Source organism: Serinus canaria, chromosome 7, assembly GCF_022539315.1.
Source record: "Serinus canaria isolate serCan28SL12 chromosome 7, serCan2020, whole genome shotgun sequence".
Taxonomy (NCBI): domain Eukaryota; kingdom Metazoa; phylum Chordata; class Aves; order Passeriformes; family Fringillidae; genus Serinus; species Serinus canaria.
Window position 1 is genome coordinate 26,834,050 of NC_066321.1, and position 17,417 is coordinate 26,851,466.

The 17,417-nt window shown below is 43.8% G+C and overlaps 1 protein-coding gene across 1 annotated transcript in view; it reads left to right on the forward strand.

Annotated features, from left to right (window-relative positions):
- The window catches only part of SATB2 (SATB homeobox 2), a 127,714-nt gene that overhangs the window by 99,409 nt on the left and 10,888 nt on the right, over positions 1–17,417 (forward strand). The window contains exon 10 of the mRNA XM_030241871.2: positions 3,542–3,739. Within this exon, the coding sequence (XP_030097731.1) occupies positions 3,542–3,739 (198 nt within the window). The remainder of the gene's footprint in view (positions 1–3,541; positions 3,740–17,417) is intronic.

A 17,417-nucleotide genomic window follows, 5' to 3' on the forward strand; every position in this document is an offset into this window, starting at 1 on the left:
GCTATTCAATAGAGAATACTGTCATCTGTCACTGTTTTATTTGACATTTACACTTTTTTTTTTTTTTTTTTTTTTGCCTGGTACTGCAAAACTTTCTTGGATGGCGTGCTAAGATTATTTAAATAAATAATTAAAAAAAGCCCATGCAGACTTTTCATCTGTGCATGGGGAAGGCGGTTACTTGCAGCCATAAAGAACGTGTGAGTAAGCTGTGTTTTCTCACATATTAGTCAAAGCTATTGCCTAATAAACAGCCCCATAGATGGATAGAGAGGGTCTTGAATGAATGCTTGAATAAAGAGAGGGAAGGATAGAAAAAGAGTAGCGAAAGCACAGACTTGATGCAGATAAGTGTACACATGCACGCAGTGGGTATGAGTGTGTATGCGTGGGGGTGAGCGAATAATGGCTCTTGTGAAGAAAGCTGACACAAATACATTGCAAAAATAAATATTTATAAATGGCGTTGGGGGAGATCCAGTCTCGCACAACGTGAGAGGAGACAGGGCATTTAGCACAATGACAATTCAGTTAGGCGCACCTTGCAATTTCTTGCTAATATTAGGCTCGTGGAAATCTTTCTGCTCTGTAGGTTAGTTATTATTTATAAAAATCACAGAACCAGCTGATACATTCATAAGCTAATTATTGTAGCAGCTGGGTACACATGGTGCAATATGTCTGAGGCTGTGAAGTATCACAGATTTCTTGGGGCCTGCTGTGGTGGGGGTGTGCTGTTGAAGGCTAGATCCCTTAATCTGATCAGCCAAGCAAATACTTTGTGGGGAAACTGGATTAATATCTCTCTAAATACCATGGATGTGCTTCACCTTCAGAACCAGGCTCCTTTAAACGTGCCATTAGCTTATCTCCTTTGGGGAATGGAGAAGTTCTCAGGTGTCCTCGGGATGGCGGGGTCCTTGCCTGGTGCCTCCCTTTGCCAGAAATTAATTTGGTTTGCTCATGTCTGCACACATGGTCACACTGCAGTCTAATCTTTTCCCTAATAGCTCCAAGGTCAGGACCTCGCATGTTGCCAGGCAAATTGAGCGCTATCCTTCTTAAAGACTAATGGCAGCGAGTGCCTAGTCCGTAATGAGGCCTGTAGTGTTGCTCTAAGTGATTGTAATGAGCGCTGATTATAACGGGACAGATAAATCAAAGCGCGGCAGTCACCGTCGGGCTGCCCCGAACAGCCCTGGGAAGGGGAGGTGGCCCTGCCGAGCTGGGCCTGGGTTCTGCCAGAGCCAGGCAGAGCCAGGCAAAACTCACATCCTCTCACAGCTCTGCCCAGCAATGGGCTCCAGCTCCACCAGGTGAAGGGCTTGTCCTGTGTTTTCTGCTACACGATGGGTGTTCATGCTGCAGGAGGTGTTAAACATACCTGAAAGGATGCTTGAACCATCCTGAAAGAGTTCAGTTGGAGACTTACTCGGATCACTGAAAACAGGGAACAACAGAATCTTTTTTTACTACATATGGTTTATTTTCTGTTTCAAAATTTATTTCCTTGATATGGAGGAACCCCTGAGAAAACATTGCCAAGCTGGGAGATTTTCTTCCTGTATTTTCTCTAAAAGAGACAAAGTTTTGGGGGATTTCTGAGCAGTGGAAGGAGGACAGTTGAGGATAAAGGATGTAGCCAAACCACATTAAAATGCAGACTTCACCTGACTGAGAGATTGCCCAAATACCAATCAAAACACTTTTAAAATACAACACAGAGGTTTTTTTTTCCCCCTAAGTAAATTATTATATATCTTGTTTTCATCCTTGCCCCCCTACCCCCCAGCCCTCCAAGTTTATTGCAAGAAAAGATCAGGTCTGCACAAATGTGGCCTCTCACTTGTAAAAACAAGGCAGTGTTGTGTTACAGATTAGTTTATAAATCCCTGGTGGCTTCACAGTTCAGTGCCTACAGCTGCTGCAGATGGGCCTGGGTTTTTGTCTTTTCGCTGTGCTGCAGCCGGCAGTTGAAGGAGAAAATGGAATGATCAGGTTATTAACATGTAGGCCGTGAGGAAGAGGCTGCACAATGAGAACAGCTGGTGTTGCTGTCTTGGCTGATGCAGCGGAGATAATCAAATCTTGCCTTTTTTGGGGGGGTGAAGGCAGAAGACACAGCGGAGAGTAACACAAACAACGGCTTATGATATTATACACGGGCTTTAGAGTGCACGGTAGAAGTTGTCAATGGCTTACAAGTTGTTACACAAAAAAGCAATACCAAAAAGCCCCCCTGTGGGCTGGTAGTGAACCCGGCTGTTCAGCTTGCTCTGGTCACTGCTCAGAAAAACACAGTTTTGGCTACTTCTTGTACCAAACATTTTTAACATTGATCAAGCTATCTTTTAGGTATTGTAAGGTGCCTGTCAAAATGGTGTCAGAATGCTGAGCTGTAGCTTGAAAATGATGGGTTATAAAGCTACTAGGTAAAATATTTTGACAGGAGTCAGTAAGGCGCGTTGACAGCATCCTCGGCATTATCTTCTCATCTGCTGTCATTTGCATTGCGTCTCCCGTGCAGGCACAGGAGGGGAGCCACTGTCCCCAGCCCCCAGTGGGCCGGCTGCTGGCAGGCAGGACGGGGCTGGCTGTGTCCCCAGGCAGCCATGATCCCTGCCTCACCTGCTGGGGACTCCGGGTCACGCTCGGCACACGCGGGGCTGTCCTCGCCCCAACAGCTCTTGCCCTTTGGCTGTCCTTGCCCTGGGGTTCAGGGTCATTCCCTCTTCCTGGATGCTTTCACCTCAGAGGTCTGAGCAGTTGGTCCCTGTGGAGGGGTCCTACAGCTCCTTCCATGGAACAGTAACCTTTTAAAGGCAATTCAAACTACCCATAAACAAGACAGCACAAATAAAATATGCTCTGACAATGTAGTTGGATTTAGAATTACCTCTGCCTAGGGTCTTGGTGTCTTTAGTAACTTCTGCGTGACCCTGTTTTTTGCTTTTGTGCTAGATGCAGACTTACTTTATGTAAGTCTGTGTCTTCTCTTAGATTTTATTATTTAAAGATGTAAAATTTTAGTGGGGTTCAAAGCTGATTTGCTTACACAGTGTCTTGATAGGATATTCTACTAGCCATTTGGCATAGTGTTGAATTTCTGGTTCTGTGGCTGCAGGTTGCAGTGAGGATTGTTAGCAAGTCTCAGGAGTTGAGTTACATCTCCTTTTCTTTTGCTTGGATGAAGAAATGAAGGGGCTCTGAAATGGAAGTGAAGATGCATCTCTGTTTCATCTTTCCTATTCTGTAGGAAAAATATTTATGTCTGAGCGTTTTGAACACACTGTGAATATGAAGAGGATGAGGCACTGGTTTTTGCTAAGCACCACTGCTTGTTTCTGTTTTTCCAACTTGCAGGAAATAGAATATATCACAGATTTGTCAAGACCAAATGGCAGCTTGGGGTGATGGGGATTTATTTGTGAGATGAGACCAGCAAAACTTCCAGCCCAGACCTTTAAGTCTAGCTGACCTCCCTCTCACACCTGGTTCCTTGGTGCTCGGTGAATTGACTGTGCTGACTCTACCCTTGCAGGGCTGGCTGTGTGAGCTGCTACGCTGGAAAGAAAACCCAAGCCCAGAAAACCGCACCCTGTGGGAGAACCTCTGCACCATTCGCCGCTTCCTGAACCTTCCCCAGCACGAGAGGGATGTGATCTATGAGGAGGAGTCCAGGCACCACCACAGCGAGCGTATGCAGCACGTGGTGCAGCTCACCCCCGAGCCTGTGCAGGTCAGAGCACTTCTGCCTCCTTGGGGTGGCTGTGTGGGAGGGCTGGGGTAGTACAGGGGGTGTCAAGAGTGCAGCATGGAGATGGGCTTTTTGTGGATTGACTGAAACTTCAAAGTACTTCTGAAATGACCATGCTGAGCATTTTGTGAGGAATGGGCCTTTGTTTCACAGCCTCATTGGGATTGTTTTGCTCCTCTGGAAGTTTTTGACTAGTATGAATTTTTGGTTGCACACCCTTGTTCTACTCTCGTCTCAGGTATTAACAGAATGAGAAAAAAATACAAATATATGTATGGAAAACCAGGTGAAAATACAGACTTTCTTCTTTGCAATTCCAGCTTCAGTCAGAAGAGAAACTCAGATTAATGTCTATTCCTAATAACTAGGAACATTTCTTCAATCTAAAAAGCTGAGACAACACCTTCCACAGCAGCCCTGCTTCCCTTCAGCTCTCCAATTCAGCCCCTGGCACTCGGTACCACTCACTTGCCGCCAGATTTTGTGACCACTCTGGGGGTTGTTTGTACTGTGCATTTCTCTGATGATCTTGCAGTTTCTCCTCCCACCTTCACTCTCCCCATGTTTGATGGTGGATTGCACTGCTTTGCTACTCTTGCTGTGAATCTTGGCATTCAGCCTCTATTCTTTGTTGCTGCTCCCACTGCTGCCAGCTATCTTGCCCCCTTTTTTCTAAAGGCAAGAGGTTTCTCTGTCTTGTCCTGCCCATCTGAAACATGTAGGTCTCCCTCACATTAATTATTGCCTAGTTCAGACCCTTTTGTCTCTTATGTTAACTTCTTTTTCCTTGCTTTCCTTTGTGTCTTTGCCTAAAAGAAAAAAAAAAAAAAAAAAAAAACCAACCTATTTCCTTGGGTTCAGGTTCTCAGGGCTGTAAAGAAGGGGAAGCCCTCTAAGTAATTAATTAAGTTTAAGTAATTAATTTAGCAAGTTCTGTCTTCCACGTCCCAAAATATTTATGGGATCTTGGAACCAAGAAGCTGCAAACAGGTAAAGAAAGGGCCCAAGCTAACATGTGGAAGACAACTAGATCTCTGTAGACTTAAACATATTAACCCAGTTCTGATGCCCACAGCAAGTGGGAATATCCTCTAAGGGACACAAAAAGTTTCCCTGGGATCTTGTGAGTGACCTTGATGATTAGCCTACTTTCCAAAGCCTTCTGCACATCACTTTTCTGCATCAAGCAGGTTGGCTCTTGTGAGTGACATGTTACACTGTGTTGGAATGCTGTGCATTTGTATTTGTCAGCAAGTTACAAAGCCATGGATTAATTATTTATTACAGTCAAAATATGAAAAATGAAGAAAAATAAATGGAACCAGCTGGCAACTTCATTCAACAAAACTCTGGAGACTGGTATGCACTTGATACAGTAGGCTTGTGTTTTGGGGGTGCTGCATTTTAAAGCTATGCTTGCCCATCCAAAAACCCCAGTAGGTTTCTGAGTGACACGCTACCAGTGCCAGGCACAGGAGATCTGCTGTCCACCTGCTCCCTACTGTCAAAAGATACCCAAGACTAAGTAATTTTTGCCTAGTTTTCAGTCTCTGGGACTTGAATTGTTTGGAGAAGCATGGTTTGTTTTTTAGCTTTGCTGCAAGGGTCACCATTAGGTAATTAGCCATGAAGAACCAATGACAGCAGCCAGAGATGTAAAGCTTAGGTCCTCACACCTGCAGTCATTGGAGATTTTGTGACACTTTACATAAGGGTAGGGGTCTTGGGCCCTGCTCCTGGCTGAACTCCAGGCCAAGTAATTACATTCTGCCTATCTGAAATTCCCCCTGTAGTGTCAAGTGGGAAAGCAACTCTCATTTCCTTCTCAAAGCAGCGGCCGGTGCAGAGTGTCTGCCACAGTCCTGTCTGCATTTTAGCAGGGGGTGAAAACATCCAAGAGCTGCAGTCACCCACCTACTTTGCTTTGCAGGTTTGCTGGTGCTGTAAGTCAAGCCCTTACCTGCAGCCTTGGTAGCAAAAGGACAGCCCTTTGAAGAAGATACAAGCAGCAGTGCTGTGAATAACAGCAGGTGCAGACCTATAACATAGAAGCAGGCAGGATGTACCTCTGTTCTCTCTCTCTGCCTAGCCCATCTTTCTCTTTGCTCTGGTGGCTTAGGTGTGTGTATGGTAGCTTCTCTCTGATGCTTGAGTCTCCTGCTTCTTCAGCTGAGAGACTGGGAGAGCCTGAAAGCAGGCTGTCCCACACTGCTGCCAGACTTCCCAGCCACCATGACAACCCTGTCTGGGCTGGGGACATCCCCCTGTCAGACGTGGAAGAATATCCTAGCAATCATCACAAGAGGCATGACCAGGCAAAAGATGTGGCCATACTGCAGCCTTTTCATCAGTATGGCTTCTTGGAAATGGCAAAGATATCATTGTGATGTGTTTTGTGTAGCTCACTTGCTGCTTACAGGGTTGGGGACTCTTCAAGTGAGGGAATTACCCCAAGGCCAGGTATGGTTTCTGTCTTCTGTAAGGCAGGGTGTGCTCAGTGGGGCAGTTGTGCTGTAGGAGATCAGCTGGACACAGGCTGGTTCTTCATGTTTTAAGAGAATGTTGTTTCCTTTGTGAGATTCTTGCTCTTTCTGGTTTGGAATTACTAGCTTGCACCTCACTGTTTAGCTTTAGGTTCAGGGTTTTAAAACCAAACATGTTTATTTTTCTCTCTTCCATTAGATTTTTCCCATCAGCCATATATTAATCCATTTAATCAATTATTTTACTGTTTCTCAAATGAATAATGTCTACAGTAGAAGATGAGTGTTTAAAAAATTCCTCCCTGTATACTTGATTTGTTTGTTATTGTGCTGAAGAGTCATGAAATGTGAGCCTTGTGGAGCTCTGTGACATGGCTGTGTTCTCTGGCAGCACTGGGTGTGGCCATATGGACTTGTCAGAGTGTGGATTTGCCTTCCCACACTGGTTATGGGGCATCCATGCTGCACCTACATGTTGCTGTGTGTGCAGGCTGAGCTTGCCACAGTCTCTCCTTTGGTTTTTAAGGAAGTTGAGGTGTCCATTAAGAGGCTCTCCCTCCATTCCATGCAGTGGTGTAATAGCAAAGTGCTGGTAGGAAAGAGAGCACTGAGGTTGTTGCTAGCTGGGGTACCCTAAGGACATCACCTCTGAATTACACAGTGCCTGAGCCACAGGGTCCTGGAGGCTGGGAGGGTATCCTGGAAAGCATTATTGCATTTTGGATGTGTTCTTATCCTCTCCCATCACTACCAGCAGGAGTGGGATCCTGGCTGGCCCTTTGATCTGGCCTGGCCTTTAGCAGTGTGCAAAGCACTCCCTTTGCAGCAAGCAGTCCTCATGCTTCTGTGTTTAGCTCCCTGCTCTGCAGAGGTGAGCCTTCCTTCCCTGTCTTACTTTCCATCCCTTGCTAAATCCCACCATTCCCTGGCTGTTTGCTGGCATTGGACCTTTCTGGAGTGTTAATGCTGACAAGTGCCTGCAGCTGCTTCCCATTGCCAGCCAGGGATTCCGTGTTTGTTACAGACATGCTGGGACACAGTAAATCTAATTTCTCTCCCTTCTCCCACTGTTTGTCTGCTGTGTCCAAGGTGACCACTCCAGAGAGTAACCATCTTGCCTGGCACTTTAATATAGTGTTAATTCATTGTTAATTGCTGGGGCAGAGAAACCTGACTCCACTGGGAAGGCCATGAATCAGGCTGTTGTCTCTGGAGTGTCTGGGTGGGTAAGATGGTTCTCTGGAGTAATGAGCCACCACTGCAGCAAAGGACCTTCTCTTCAGAGAATGTGGGAGCCTTGCCTCCCATTTCCTTTAAGTTGACAAGTAGATCTGAAGCCAGTAGGTACAGACGTGTTTAAGAGCAATCAAATGTGGCTTTCTGATACCCTGTTACTTTTGTCACTTTTAAAAGATGACATCCCTCCACCCTTTTATTTCTCAGAAGCTTTGATTCAGACAAATCTGGCAGTATATAATTGTTCAGATCATAAATTGTGGAGGAACATTAGTAAATAAAAGAAGGCATAGTAAAAAGCTCTAGGAATGTTCTTCTGTGTTGTGTGTTCACTGCAAACATTGTAATCTCTCTTTAAGTATGCAGAAAATAACACAGCACAGAAGTAAATGAAATACTGATTTTATAATTTTGTGAGGGATAGAAGGGAATGAGTATTTTAGAAATAACAATGAAATACAAAAGAGCAGAACATGGAGCCCTCATAAAAATGGGTCAAAGCAAGTAGAGATGGCAATCCAATGAAACTAATTTCATATTCTCTTTCTAGAAGTAATAAAGAGGGGGATGAACACCACAGTAATGCTTCCTAATGAAATATCTGATTCTAAATAATCTCTTGGAGTTCATGGGTCACATAATGCATAGCACACAGATGGAAAAACCAGTGAGACTTGAAATTTCTTTAAAAATAATATTAATTAATAATACTTAGGAAATCTTGGGTGATAAGTGAAGCAAAGCTGTGTTATTCCATAGGGTAGCATGGTGTCCTTAATGATCCATAGGATGATGTGCACAGTGAGGTTTTGCTGTGTTTGTCTGAGTTACTCTGGGGGATTTTGCATACTGGAAATTAGGACTGAGTTGTCTGTGAGACTTGGACAAAGATTACTTTCCCAAACTGTGCTAGCTCTCTGAGTCTGGTCCTTACTGTTTTGATACACATTTTTTGTGGGGATGCTGTGCCCTGTGATTCATTCTTAATGGCTGCACCATTTTGCTTTTTGATCATTTCTCTGCTCCCAAAAGACAGACCATAGATTGATACCCACTGCTTTTTCACTGCCCAGTTCTTTAATCCATGGCTGGATGTGATGTCTGCTCAGACAGGAGTGGTCATGACTGGTGACACAACTTGTATTCAGTAAACCCAGATGGACTTCAAGAGAAACTTGTATTGTAGGTTATTCATTACACTCAAAATGCTCAGAGCTTTGGTTTGGGAGGGTTGGATGATTTTTTTCCTTAGGTTTAGAACTACGAAGGGAAATGTGTGTCAGAACAAGGTCTGTGAATTTTCTGAGTGGAGAATATCTTTCTTTCTTAGTTGTTAGTTACCTGGAGTTTCATTCTTTCTCTTATCAAAATTAGACAGCAGTCAATTTCAGTGTCTCCTTTCTGTCTAAACTATTAAAAACCACTGAAAATAAGTCTCAGACTGTGTAACTTCTTTTTCTATGCAGTGTTAAAGGTGAAAGCAATATTTATTGCAAATGCCACTCACACTGCATTTATCTCTACTGTGTGTGTGATTGCTTTTGGGTCAGGGTAAAGGAACTGTGTTTAAAGCATGTGGTACATGCAAAAGAAAAAAATCTCAGGCATCTTCCACTTGTGAGCTGCTTTCTCATGCTTCTCCAGTACCTGTGCCCTATAGCCAAAGATGGTGTATTTTGAAATACCAGCTGTGGCTGCATGCTCTGGCTCTCCATCCTCTTGGTGCACACCATTTTTCTGATGGGTCACAGTAGTTCAGGAGCCTTGCACAAGTTTGACAGAGGCAACAGAGGCACAAATCAGACAACAGCCCCCTTACATTTGACTCTGAAGTACCCAGTAGATGATCTTGTGATTGGTAGTTGCCACAATTGCAGGGAATGGTGCTGAGCTGTGGCTGCTGCAGCCAAACCTGCCTGCTGCACCACCTCAGCTGTTTCTGCTTAGTGTGGAAATCTAATGTGGCTGAAAATGCTGCTGATTTTTATTAACATTAGGCCTGTTATTCCCCTTGAATGATAGCTGGGAGTGTACTTGCAATTAAAGCCAAACTGCCTCTGTTCTGAAACTAGTTTAGGTTTAGCACTGCTCCATTTAACCCTAGAAATGGGAGATGAAGTAAACTGCAGAGCTTCAGGTTTTCCTGTGGGGGCAAGTTTAGTCTTTTCAGAACAGTACATCCTTTTCACATTTGTACAGAACCTGAAACCATGAGGCCACTTCAGAGACACCTGTTCCCAGACAGCTTTTGTTTAGTCCAGGATCAGCTGAGGACAGGGCAGGAATGAGGTGGGACTCCTACATGGAGGAGCCCTGAGAATATGGCTAGTGCTTTTCTTCAGCAGCATCTCACAATAAAGATGACTCTGAGGGTACATCTTCTGTGAGGCTGTCCCAGAGCAGCACTGCTTGGGTTGCCCTGGCTTCCATGGCAAAATGCTCCAGGCAGAAGCTTCCCCTAAAATCTGGCTGTGCAGATTTAGTGCTGCTGAGACTTGGCAGTGAGCAGCAGGGTGGTGGTTTGTGTTGGTGTTGCTCTGACAAGTTGTCGTTTTAGCAAATGACATCACTGTAGCTCTGGCCTCTGTTGTCTCACCCTTTTGCCTTTCACACACAATCTGACCAGATTTAGTCCTCATTTCTTACAGTCCTGGCCCTGTTGTAAATGCTAAGCTGCTAGTGTTGTAAGGAGCCATAGTAGGTTGAGGGTGAGCAAACATATCGAGCAAGATCACTAAATAAAGCTCTTTAAATTCACATAACCTTTGAAGCTTGCCAGCAGGCAAACCTTGAAGGCTGAAAAGCCACTAGATGAGCCTCTGTTTCATTTACATTTGAAAATTTTTGCAGTTAAAAATGTTGCTCTTTTTCATTTAATTTTAATGCTTCCTAATTGCTCTATGTCCCCCACACTTGTTCATAAATTATAGTATCAGGCTTCAGAGATGTGTCAGTGTTTATAGGTAATTGCCTGTATGCAACATTTTATTCTCAGGCTCTCTACAGAAATCTTAGGATAAAGTTAGAGGCCTGGATCATTGCAGCTGGTCTTTTTCTGCAGATAGGCAATTACAAAAATTACATGGGGAAGGAAACCATTGAGAATAGTGCTACCAGAGCACTTAGCACTGCTTGACCCTCAAAGAGCAAGGAGCTACTCTTCCTTCCATGTTGCACAGCATCCTCCAGGGAAATGGTGCAGCTTCTGGGCAGTGCTGGGAGTTAGGCTGTGACAGGGCAGGACTCAGATGGTCAGTCTCCGTGCCCAGGGCTAGTCTTTTTTTGGAAATTCTTTGGTGCGTTCTTTTTTTTCCCTTTTTGGGTTTTTGTTTTGTTTTGGTTGGTTTGTTGTTGTTGTTGTTGTTTTTCCTCTGAATGCTTGGAAATACACAGAGACTGTAATGTGTGCAGAGATGAGGGTTTTTTCAGGGTCAGTATATTGTGCATGTTGTTCCATGTTTGCATGGACCTTTATAGGAATTGCAGATTGAAAGGAGAAGTGTTTTTGTGTGCATGCACTGTTCTCACGCATGAAGTATCCAGAAGTACAGTAGCACATATTTTTTCTCACAGTCATCTATGCTTACAGTGTTTCAAAGAATATTCCAAAATATCTTGGCACAGACAAAGTGAAGCTGTTTGCAAGATCCCTAGCTGTGGAACAACAAAGGCTACATTCTCAACACACATCACACATGACTTTAATAAAAGTCTTAAACAAAAATCAGATAGTGTGTTTAGAAAATTAAACTTCACCATTTATGATGCTACTCCCATTGTGAAAGGAAGTTGTTGTCCCCTTGTGCCTCCTTTGCAATGACTTCTCTCCCAGTTCTGCTCACTTCTTCACATTGCAAATGAGAAGATGAAAATCTTAACTACAAAGTACATTTAAAAACCAGTAATTTAGGACTAACTCTCGTTCTGGTGCTTAACTTAAAAAGGATTTGGTGTTCAGAAGCAAAGGAATACAAGCATGTATGAGGTGCCTCTGGTGGAACATTTGGAAGTTGGAATCATCTAAAATCATTATTAACCTTTTACCTTTACATATGGCAAAAAGGATGTGGTTAAATCACAGAACACATCCTGGTTATTACAGACCCAGCCATCTCATTAAATTTGTGTTAAAAACATTCTTCTGTTTCCAGTTGAGGCTAAATTTAGTTTTACGTTATTGTGCCATTATAGTCCAAAATAATGTTGACACCCTTCAGTTTTCTAGCTGTTTTTTACTCAGATTATTAGGCCATGCCCATTTGATGTGCCACACTTGAATCCAAGGCACATGGGCACAGAGAGCTGTGAAGAGCCTCTTCCTTCCTGCTGCAAGTTCTATCACGTGGATGTTGAGGGAGGTGAGCACATTGTGCACAAATTCTTAATGCAGAGCCACAATTGTTCTGGCTGTTTTTGAGCAGTATGTGGCTAAGTCTCATGGATAGATCTGGAAAACCTTGGTATTCTCAGTCTTACTTGCAAAAGCTTCACAGCCAGGATTTCTTTTGTTGGGGTTTTGATAATTCTTAGAGTTGAACCATGGAGGGTGTCACAGAAGGCCCTTGTACCCACAAGAAGGAAGAGCTGTCTCCTCTTTCTGTGCTGTGTAGAGGGAAGCTGTGGGAGCAACTGCAAATCCATCCAGTTGTAGCAAAAAGAAAGAGACACACTAAAATTTCAGGACTCAACAAGCCCCATAAAAAGATCTGTCTGGACAGCACTTTACTAGTTAAGTGCTAAGTTATTATTATTATTTATTATTTATTTCCTCTCCTATTTTTCCTCTTACTGAACAAGGAGGAAATATCTTTGTTCTTTCATTTGAGAAGTGAAATAAATGTATTCCCTGCAGCATTTGAAATTTTAATAATCCATAATAAATAAAATCATATCTAATAACATAACTGCTTTCAATTGGCAGCACGATCTCCTAGATGCATTGCAATGGCAGAAACATAAATAGTTGCAGCCTCTGAAAGCCTACTTCCTATTTGCTAAATATACTTGGCTTGCTTTAAATTCCTTTGTGTGCAGTCATTAATACAATCCTCTTTGACAGCATTTAATTAAAGTGCTTTTCTCTATTAAATTCATTAAAACTTTTTTTTTTATATACAACTGTTTCCCAGACACTGAATGTTAAGGACCTGTAGGCCTGTCTTTAAATAACTTCTCTCTCCTTGTTGTAAATTGTTAATTAAATTTAACTTAGACTGTTTAAAGATGGCTTGGAAAAGAAAGCCAGATTTCAGGATATGGTCTCAATCATGGCTGATTTTTTTTAACACAATTTTTTCCATGTAGTTATAGACTGCGTGTTATATTGTTTATGAATGTTGCTGTACTTTCAGCTGGAACCAAGCAAAGAAATACCCTAAAAAGCTAATTTCCATCTCACTTCAAAAATTTCCATCTTTTTAGTGCAGTTTCTTAGCCTAAGAGGATTTGCAAGGGGGGAGTGAGGAGGGAGGAGCTGTTTAGTATTAATAGATTATTGACAGCTTAATGTCTTGGCACCTAGACAGCCCATAAGGTATAATAAACAGGAAGCTGTCTGATGTGAGCCAGTCAATAGCGTATTCAATCAGAACCTTTCAGTTAATTGCTGGTTGACCTCAGACATTTCCTTTAAGTGAAACTGTCCTTCGCTCAGATCTCATCTGGGTTTCAGGGTTTAATTTGAGAATGCCCTTTCCATATGGCAGCTTGTGCAATACATTCCTGGTGGAGTTTTGCTTTGCTCCCATGCACAGCATTACGAGAGCCAGTGTGTGCCCGGAGCTTTCAAATCTCGTAGCCATGTGCTGGGCTGGGAATACTCCATGGAGCTGGGCTGGGAATACTCCATGGAGCTGGGCTGGGAATGCTCCATGGAGCTGGGCTGGGAATGCTCCATGGAGCTGGGCTGGTGCCGGGCAGCGGCGCCACAGTTAAAGCAGGCAGGGTTGTAAACTGACGTCAGGGGTGCTTTCAGAGCAGCTGGGCTGTTGCCGAGGGTGCTTTGGATGGAGTCAGGCCCCGCTTTGGTGCCTGCAGAGGCACGGCTGCATTAGGGAGACCTGACCCGCCCCTGCAGATGTGCAGGGCTGCAGCCCAGCGTGGCTGCCCGGGCAGAGGGGTCGGCACCGCTGCCTCCATCCCACCCACGGGCACAGATTTCCCCACTCCTCTGCACAAGTGCAGACCAGAGCTCATTTGTATTTAGTTTCCCTAATTCCTGTACTTAGCCATTCTAATTTTTTCGGACTGTATATCTTGATGAGGCCCAGATAAGCTACAAAGGCAAGCAGGCAGGAAACCACACGGGCAGTCCCTGACCCTGACTAACTGGAAACCATCTGCTTATTTGGGGAGGAAACCTCCATGGAAATCTCTTCTAGCAAGTCTGCCGCATTTGGGTTTTTCTTCCTTTCCCTCCAACTGTTGACTCGGAGCGTGTGTGTTTTCCACAGGCAAGATCAGGGAGGGTCAGCTGTGGCAGCTCTCGTTTGCAGCAAATGGTCTGGATTTCCCAATGGCAGTGAGTAACTGCCATGTGAAGGAAATGCTTCTGTTTCAGAGCAAGTTTAATTTACACTTCATGCAGTCAGGAGACATGTTTTTGTCTCTAGATCTGCAGTGATTGTGTCTTTTAGCCACTTATCATGCATTCAGACTGTGGTTTGCTGGAAGGAGTATTATTATTTTTAATCTCTAATTTTTCCCTGGTTTTGATTCATTTCTGTGGTTCTCTTAGTCCCTCTGCATCAAACAAACTATTTATGCCTTTTTTATGGCCTGATTAGCACCAGGGAAGCACTGCTGACTTGGAGTAATATTATTCCTGGTGTTCCCTTGTTTAAATGAGATGAGGAGTAAGAATGCTGCATTGCTCTGTTTGGGATCCATTAAAGTCCAATCTGGACCCCTGCCTGTAGAAGGTTGTAAATCTTTTTTCTTCATTCATGCATGTTGGAAAGGTGAGGGGGAATAGTTTTGAGATTATATTCCCTTTTTAGGAAGATTAAAGGATAAGAGAGGTTTGGAATAGTTATTTCTGTAGAGAATGGAACAAAACCATGGCCAGACAGAACAGAACAAGTGAAGAAATCCTAAGGTACATGTGTGACCCTGGGGCCATCAGCTGCAACACTCACACTTAGCTCCCAGGTCTCTCTGGCCAGAATATTTTCAGAAGTACTTCCTGGTTTTATCAGACTTACTGGCCAAGCTGCTATTCAGTGTTACATTGACCAAAGGACTCCCACATGCAATAAAAGTCATAAGCTTTATTGGATTTTGAGGTAGAAAAGATTCCCATCCATCTCCTTTTATAAACTGCATTACATTTTGTTCTTTCAGAGCTCCCGTCAGTACAACCCTTAGTAAATATGATGGTGAAGGAGTTAGGTGGATAGATAGATGGCTGTGAGCTGCTCTTTCTTGGGTGGTACAGCCTAGAGCTATAGAACTGCTTGAGCTGAGTTAAAGGGGTTGCTGACATTTCTGAAATGCTGGAAGAAAAAAATATGTTGGTCCTTTCTAAATTATTATTTTCAGTTCAAATTAAAAAAAAGGTTTGCGGCGGTTTAGAGCAACAAGCAACATAATGCTTTGAAGGAAAATAGGAAGAACTTGAAGAGCAAAAGTTTTTCTGAATAAAAGCAACCAGAATATGCTGTTTCATGAAAAATGCCTAAACAACTGCTTGAACTTTGTTAGAATATTCACCCCTCTGCTGCCCCAGGCAAACAGTTTGGTAAAGTAGACTTTACTTAGTCAATACTTTGATGTCACTCAGTCGACGTTTTTGACCAAAAAAACGTCGACTGAGTGACATCAAAAGATTTTTGACTGAAAAATGCTACATAATTCCAACCTTAGTGAAGCAAAGAATAGTGTTTTGCATTTCTAGCAAAAGTCTGTGGCTCCTTGCACACAGACCTACAGTAGCTGCAAGCTTGTGCTAAGGGTGAGCTTTACCCCTGTGATTACATGTGTGCAGCCAGCCACAGACAGAGCAGTCCATGGAGTTCCCCACAGCAGCAAGCTGGATGGATCCCAGGGCCATAACAATGTCATCTTCTGTTTTGTCCTAATACTGCCCCTCTGGCTTTACATTAAATTGTTTTATTTAAAATGAACTAAAAAACTGTGAATATAAACTGCACATGCTGTTGACTTTCCATTAAAGTAATTTTCTACCAGCATCCAGAGTCTGTAAAATAGGTACAGGTCAGAGTAGTGAGACGTGGAGCTCAACAGCCAGGGTAGCTTCCTCTGTTTTCTGCACGTGCCCACCTTTTCTAGAGCTTAACCAGGAAGACAAAGGATTTCAGATCTAATTCTCTGAGGCATCCTGTCTTCAATGACCTAATCTGTGCAGGAGACTGTACTTTGGTCATTTGCTTTTTATTTATCCAGTTTCAAGTTAGGGGTATAATAAAGCCCATTATGCCAGTTGTGTGTATGGTAATACTGGATAGTTTGCTTTTACCATGGTAGTTGATTATAATGCACTTTTTAAGACTTGCTTTCTAAAAAAAGGAATATTTATACTTTTATGTGTTTGATTCACACAGTATAGTTTGCACGAGTCCTGTTATTAAGTGCATTGGTGGTTACATCTCAAAAGCCAAAAAACATGCTGAGTAGTGTTTTATCAGCACAAATCTGCTATTTTCACTAACCATAACAGTCAGGTTCTCCTGACTTTTAACTGCTCCCATTGTAAAAATTAGCAGTACAGTTGGGTATTCTTGAAACCCCAAATAGCCATCTGTAAGGACCTAAAACAGTTTGATGGGACAAATAATTACCCCCCACCAGAATCCAGTGTTTAATCCAAACATATCCTTCCTGAAATAATGCAGTGCCTACTCCTGGTCTGAGTAACTGGAAAACAACATGATTATAGTGGCGCCATTCGTGCCACCATAGTTAGGGGTTTAGGGCTTGACCTTGAGCATGTCTCTAGGTTGGGGCTTGTTAGGGAAGATCTTGCTCACACTGCCCACAAATACTCTTCTGATGTTTAAAAGAAAAGGAGAAGATGTGTAGTGTTAATTAAACAAGAAAGCATAGAGGACACTTGAAGTGTTTTGTCTGCAGAAACCAAACCAAAAGTCCTTTTGTTACCTCCTTAGTTTCTGTGGCATTCTGCCAGCTCCTCATTAAGATTATCAAGGCTGGGATGGAGAAATGCAAAACTGACCCAAAATCTTTGGCAGACCCTCCCTTTAGCCATAACCAAGCTCAGGCTCTAAGTGGAAAGTGCTAAGCAAAGCTCTGCACACCACAGCACCCCAGAGAGCCTTGCTAGGGCTGTGAGAGAAGGCACAGAAGAGGCAAGTCAGAGGCCCACAGAGCTTATGGTCTTGTTTTGGAGAAGGTGAGTGCTAACTGGAAGGTTTGTGGCCCTCAAGGTGCACACAGATGTGAAAAGTCCCACTTGAGGGGACTCAGCATCACCGTGAAGAAGGGCAGTGTTTCTGAGGCTGTTGCTTTTTCCCTTGCGGATGAGGTTCCCTCTATACCGCAGGTTACAGGCAAGAGAGACTCGCATGGCTTCTCCAGAGCCAGCAGAGTCCTGCCTGCCTGCCAGGGGTGCAGCAAAGTGGCCCCTGTGCCAGCTGTGCTGGCTGTGCCCCATCCCCAGACAATGGAGCCATCCATCAGCAATGCCTTCAGGAGAGAGTCTGCAGCGAGGTTGTGCAACACTTCCTGACCGCATCGGCCACTCTGTCACCAGCGCCCTGGTTTGTGCCAGCAGCAGCCGGAGCGGATCTGGCTGGTCGTTGTATGGGCACAGGAGGGACGTGCCAGCTCCACCTGAGGGCTGGGCAGGAGCTGGCAGCTCTCCCAGGCTGCACCCAGGTATTAGAGAAAGAGGTACTTAGTGCTGGTTGCAGTTACTCTGCAGTGAGCCTAAGGATCTGGCTTGAACTAGCCCAAGATAGGAA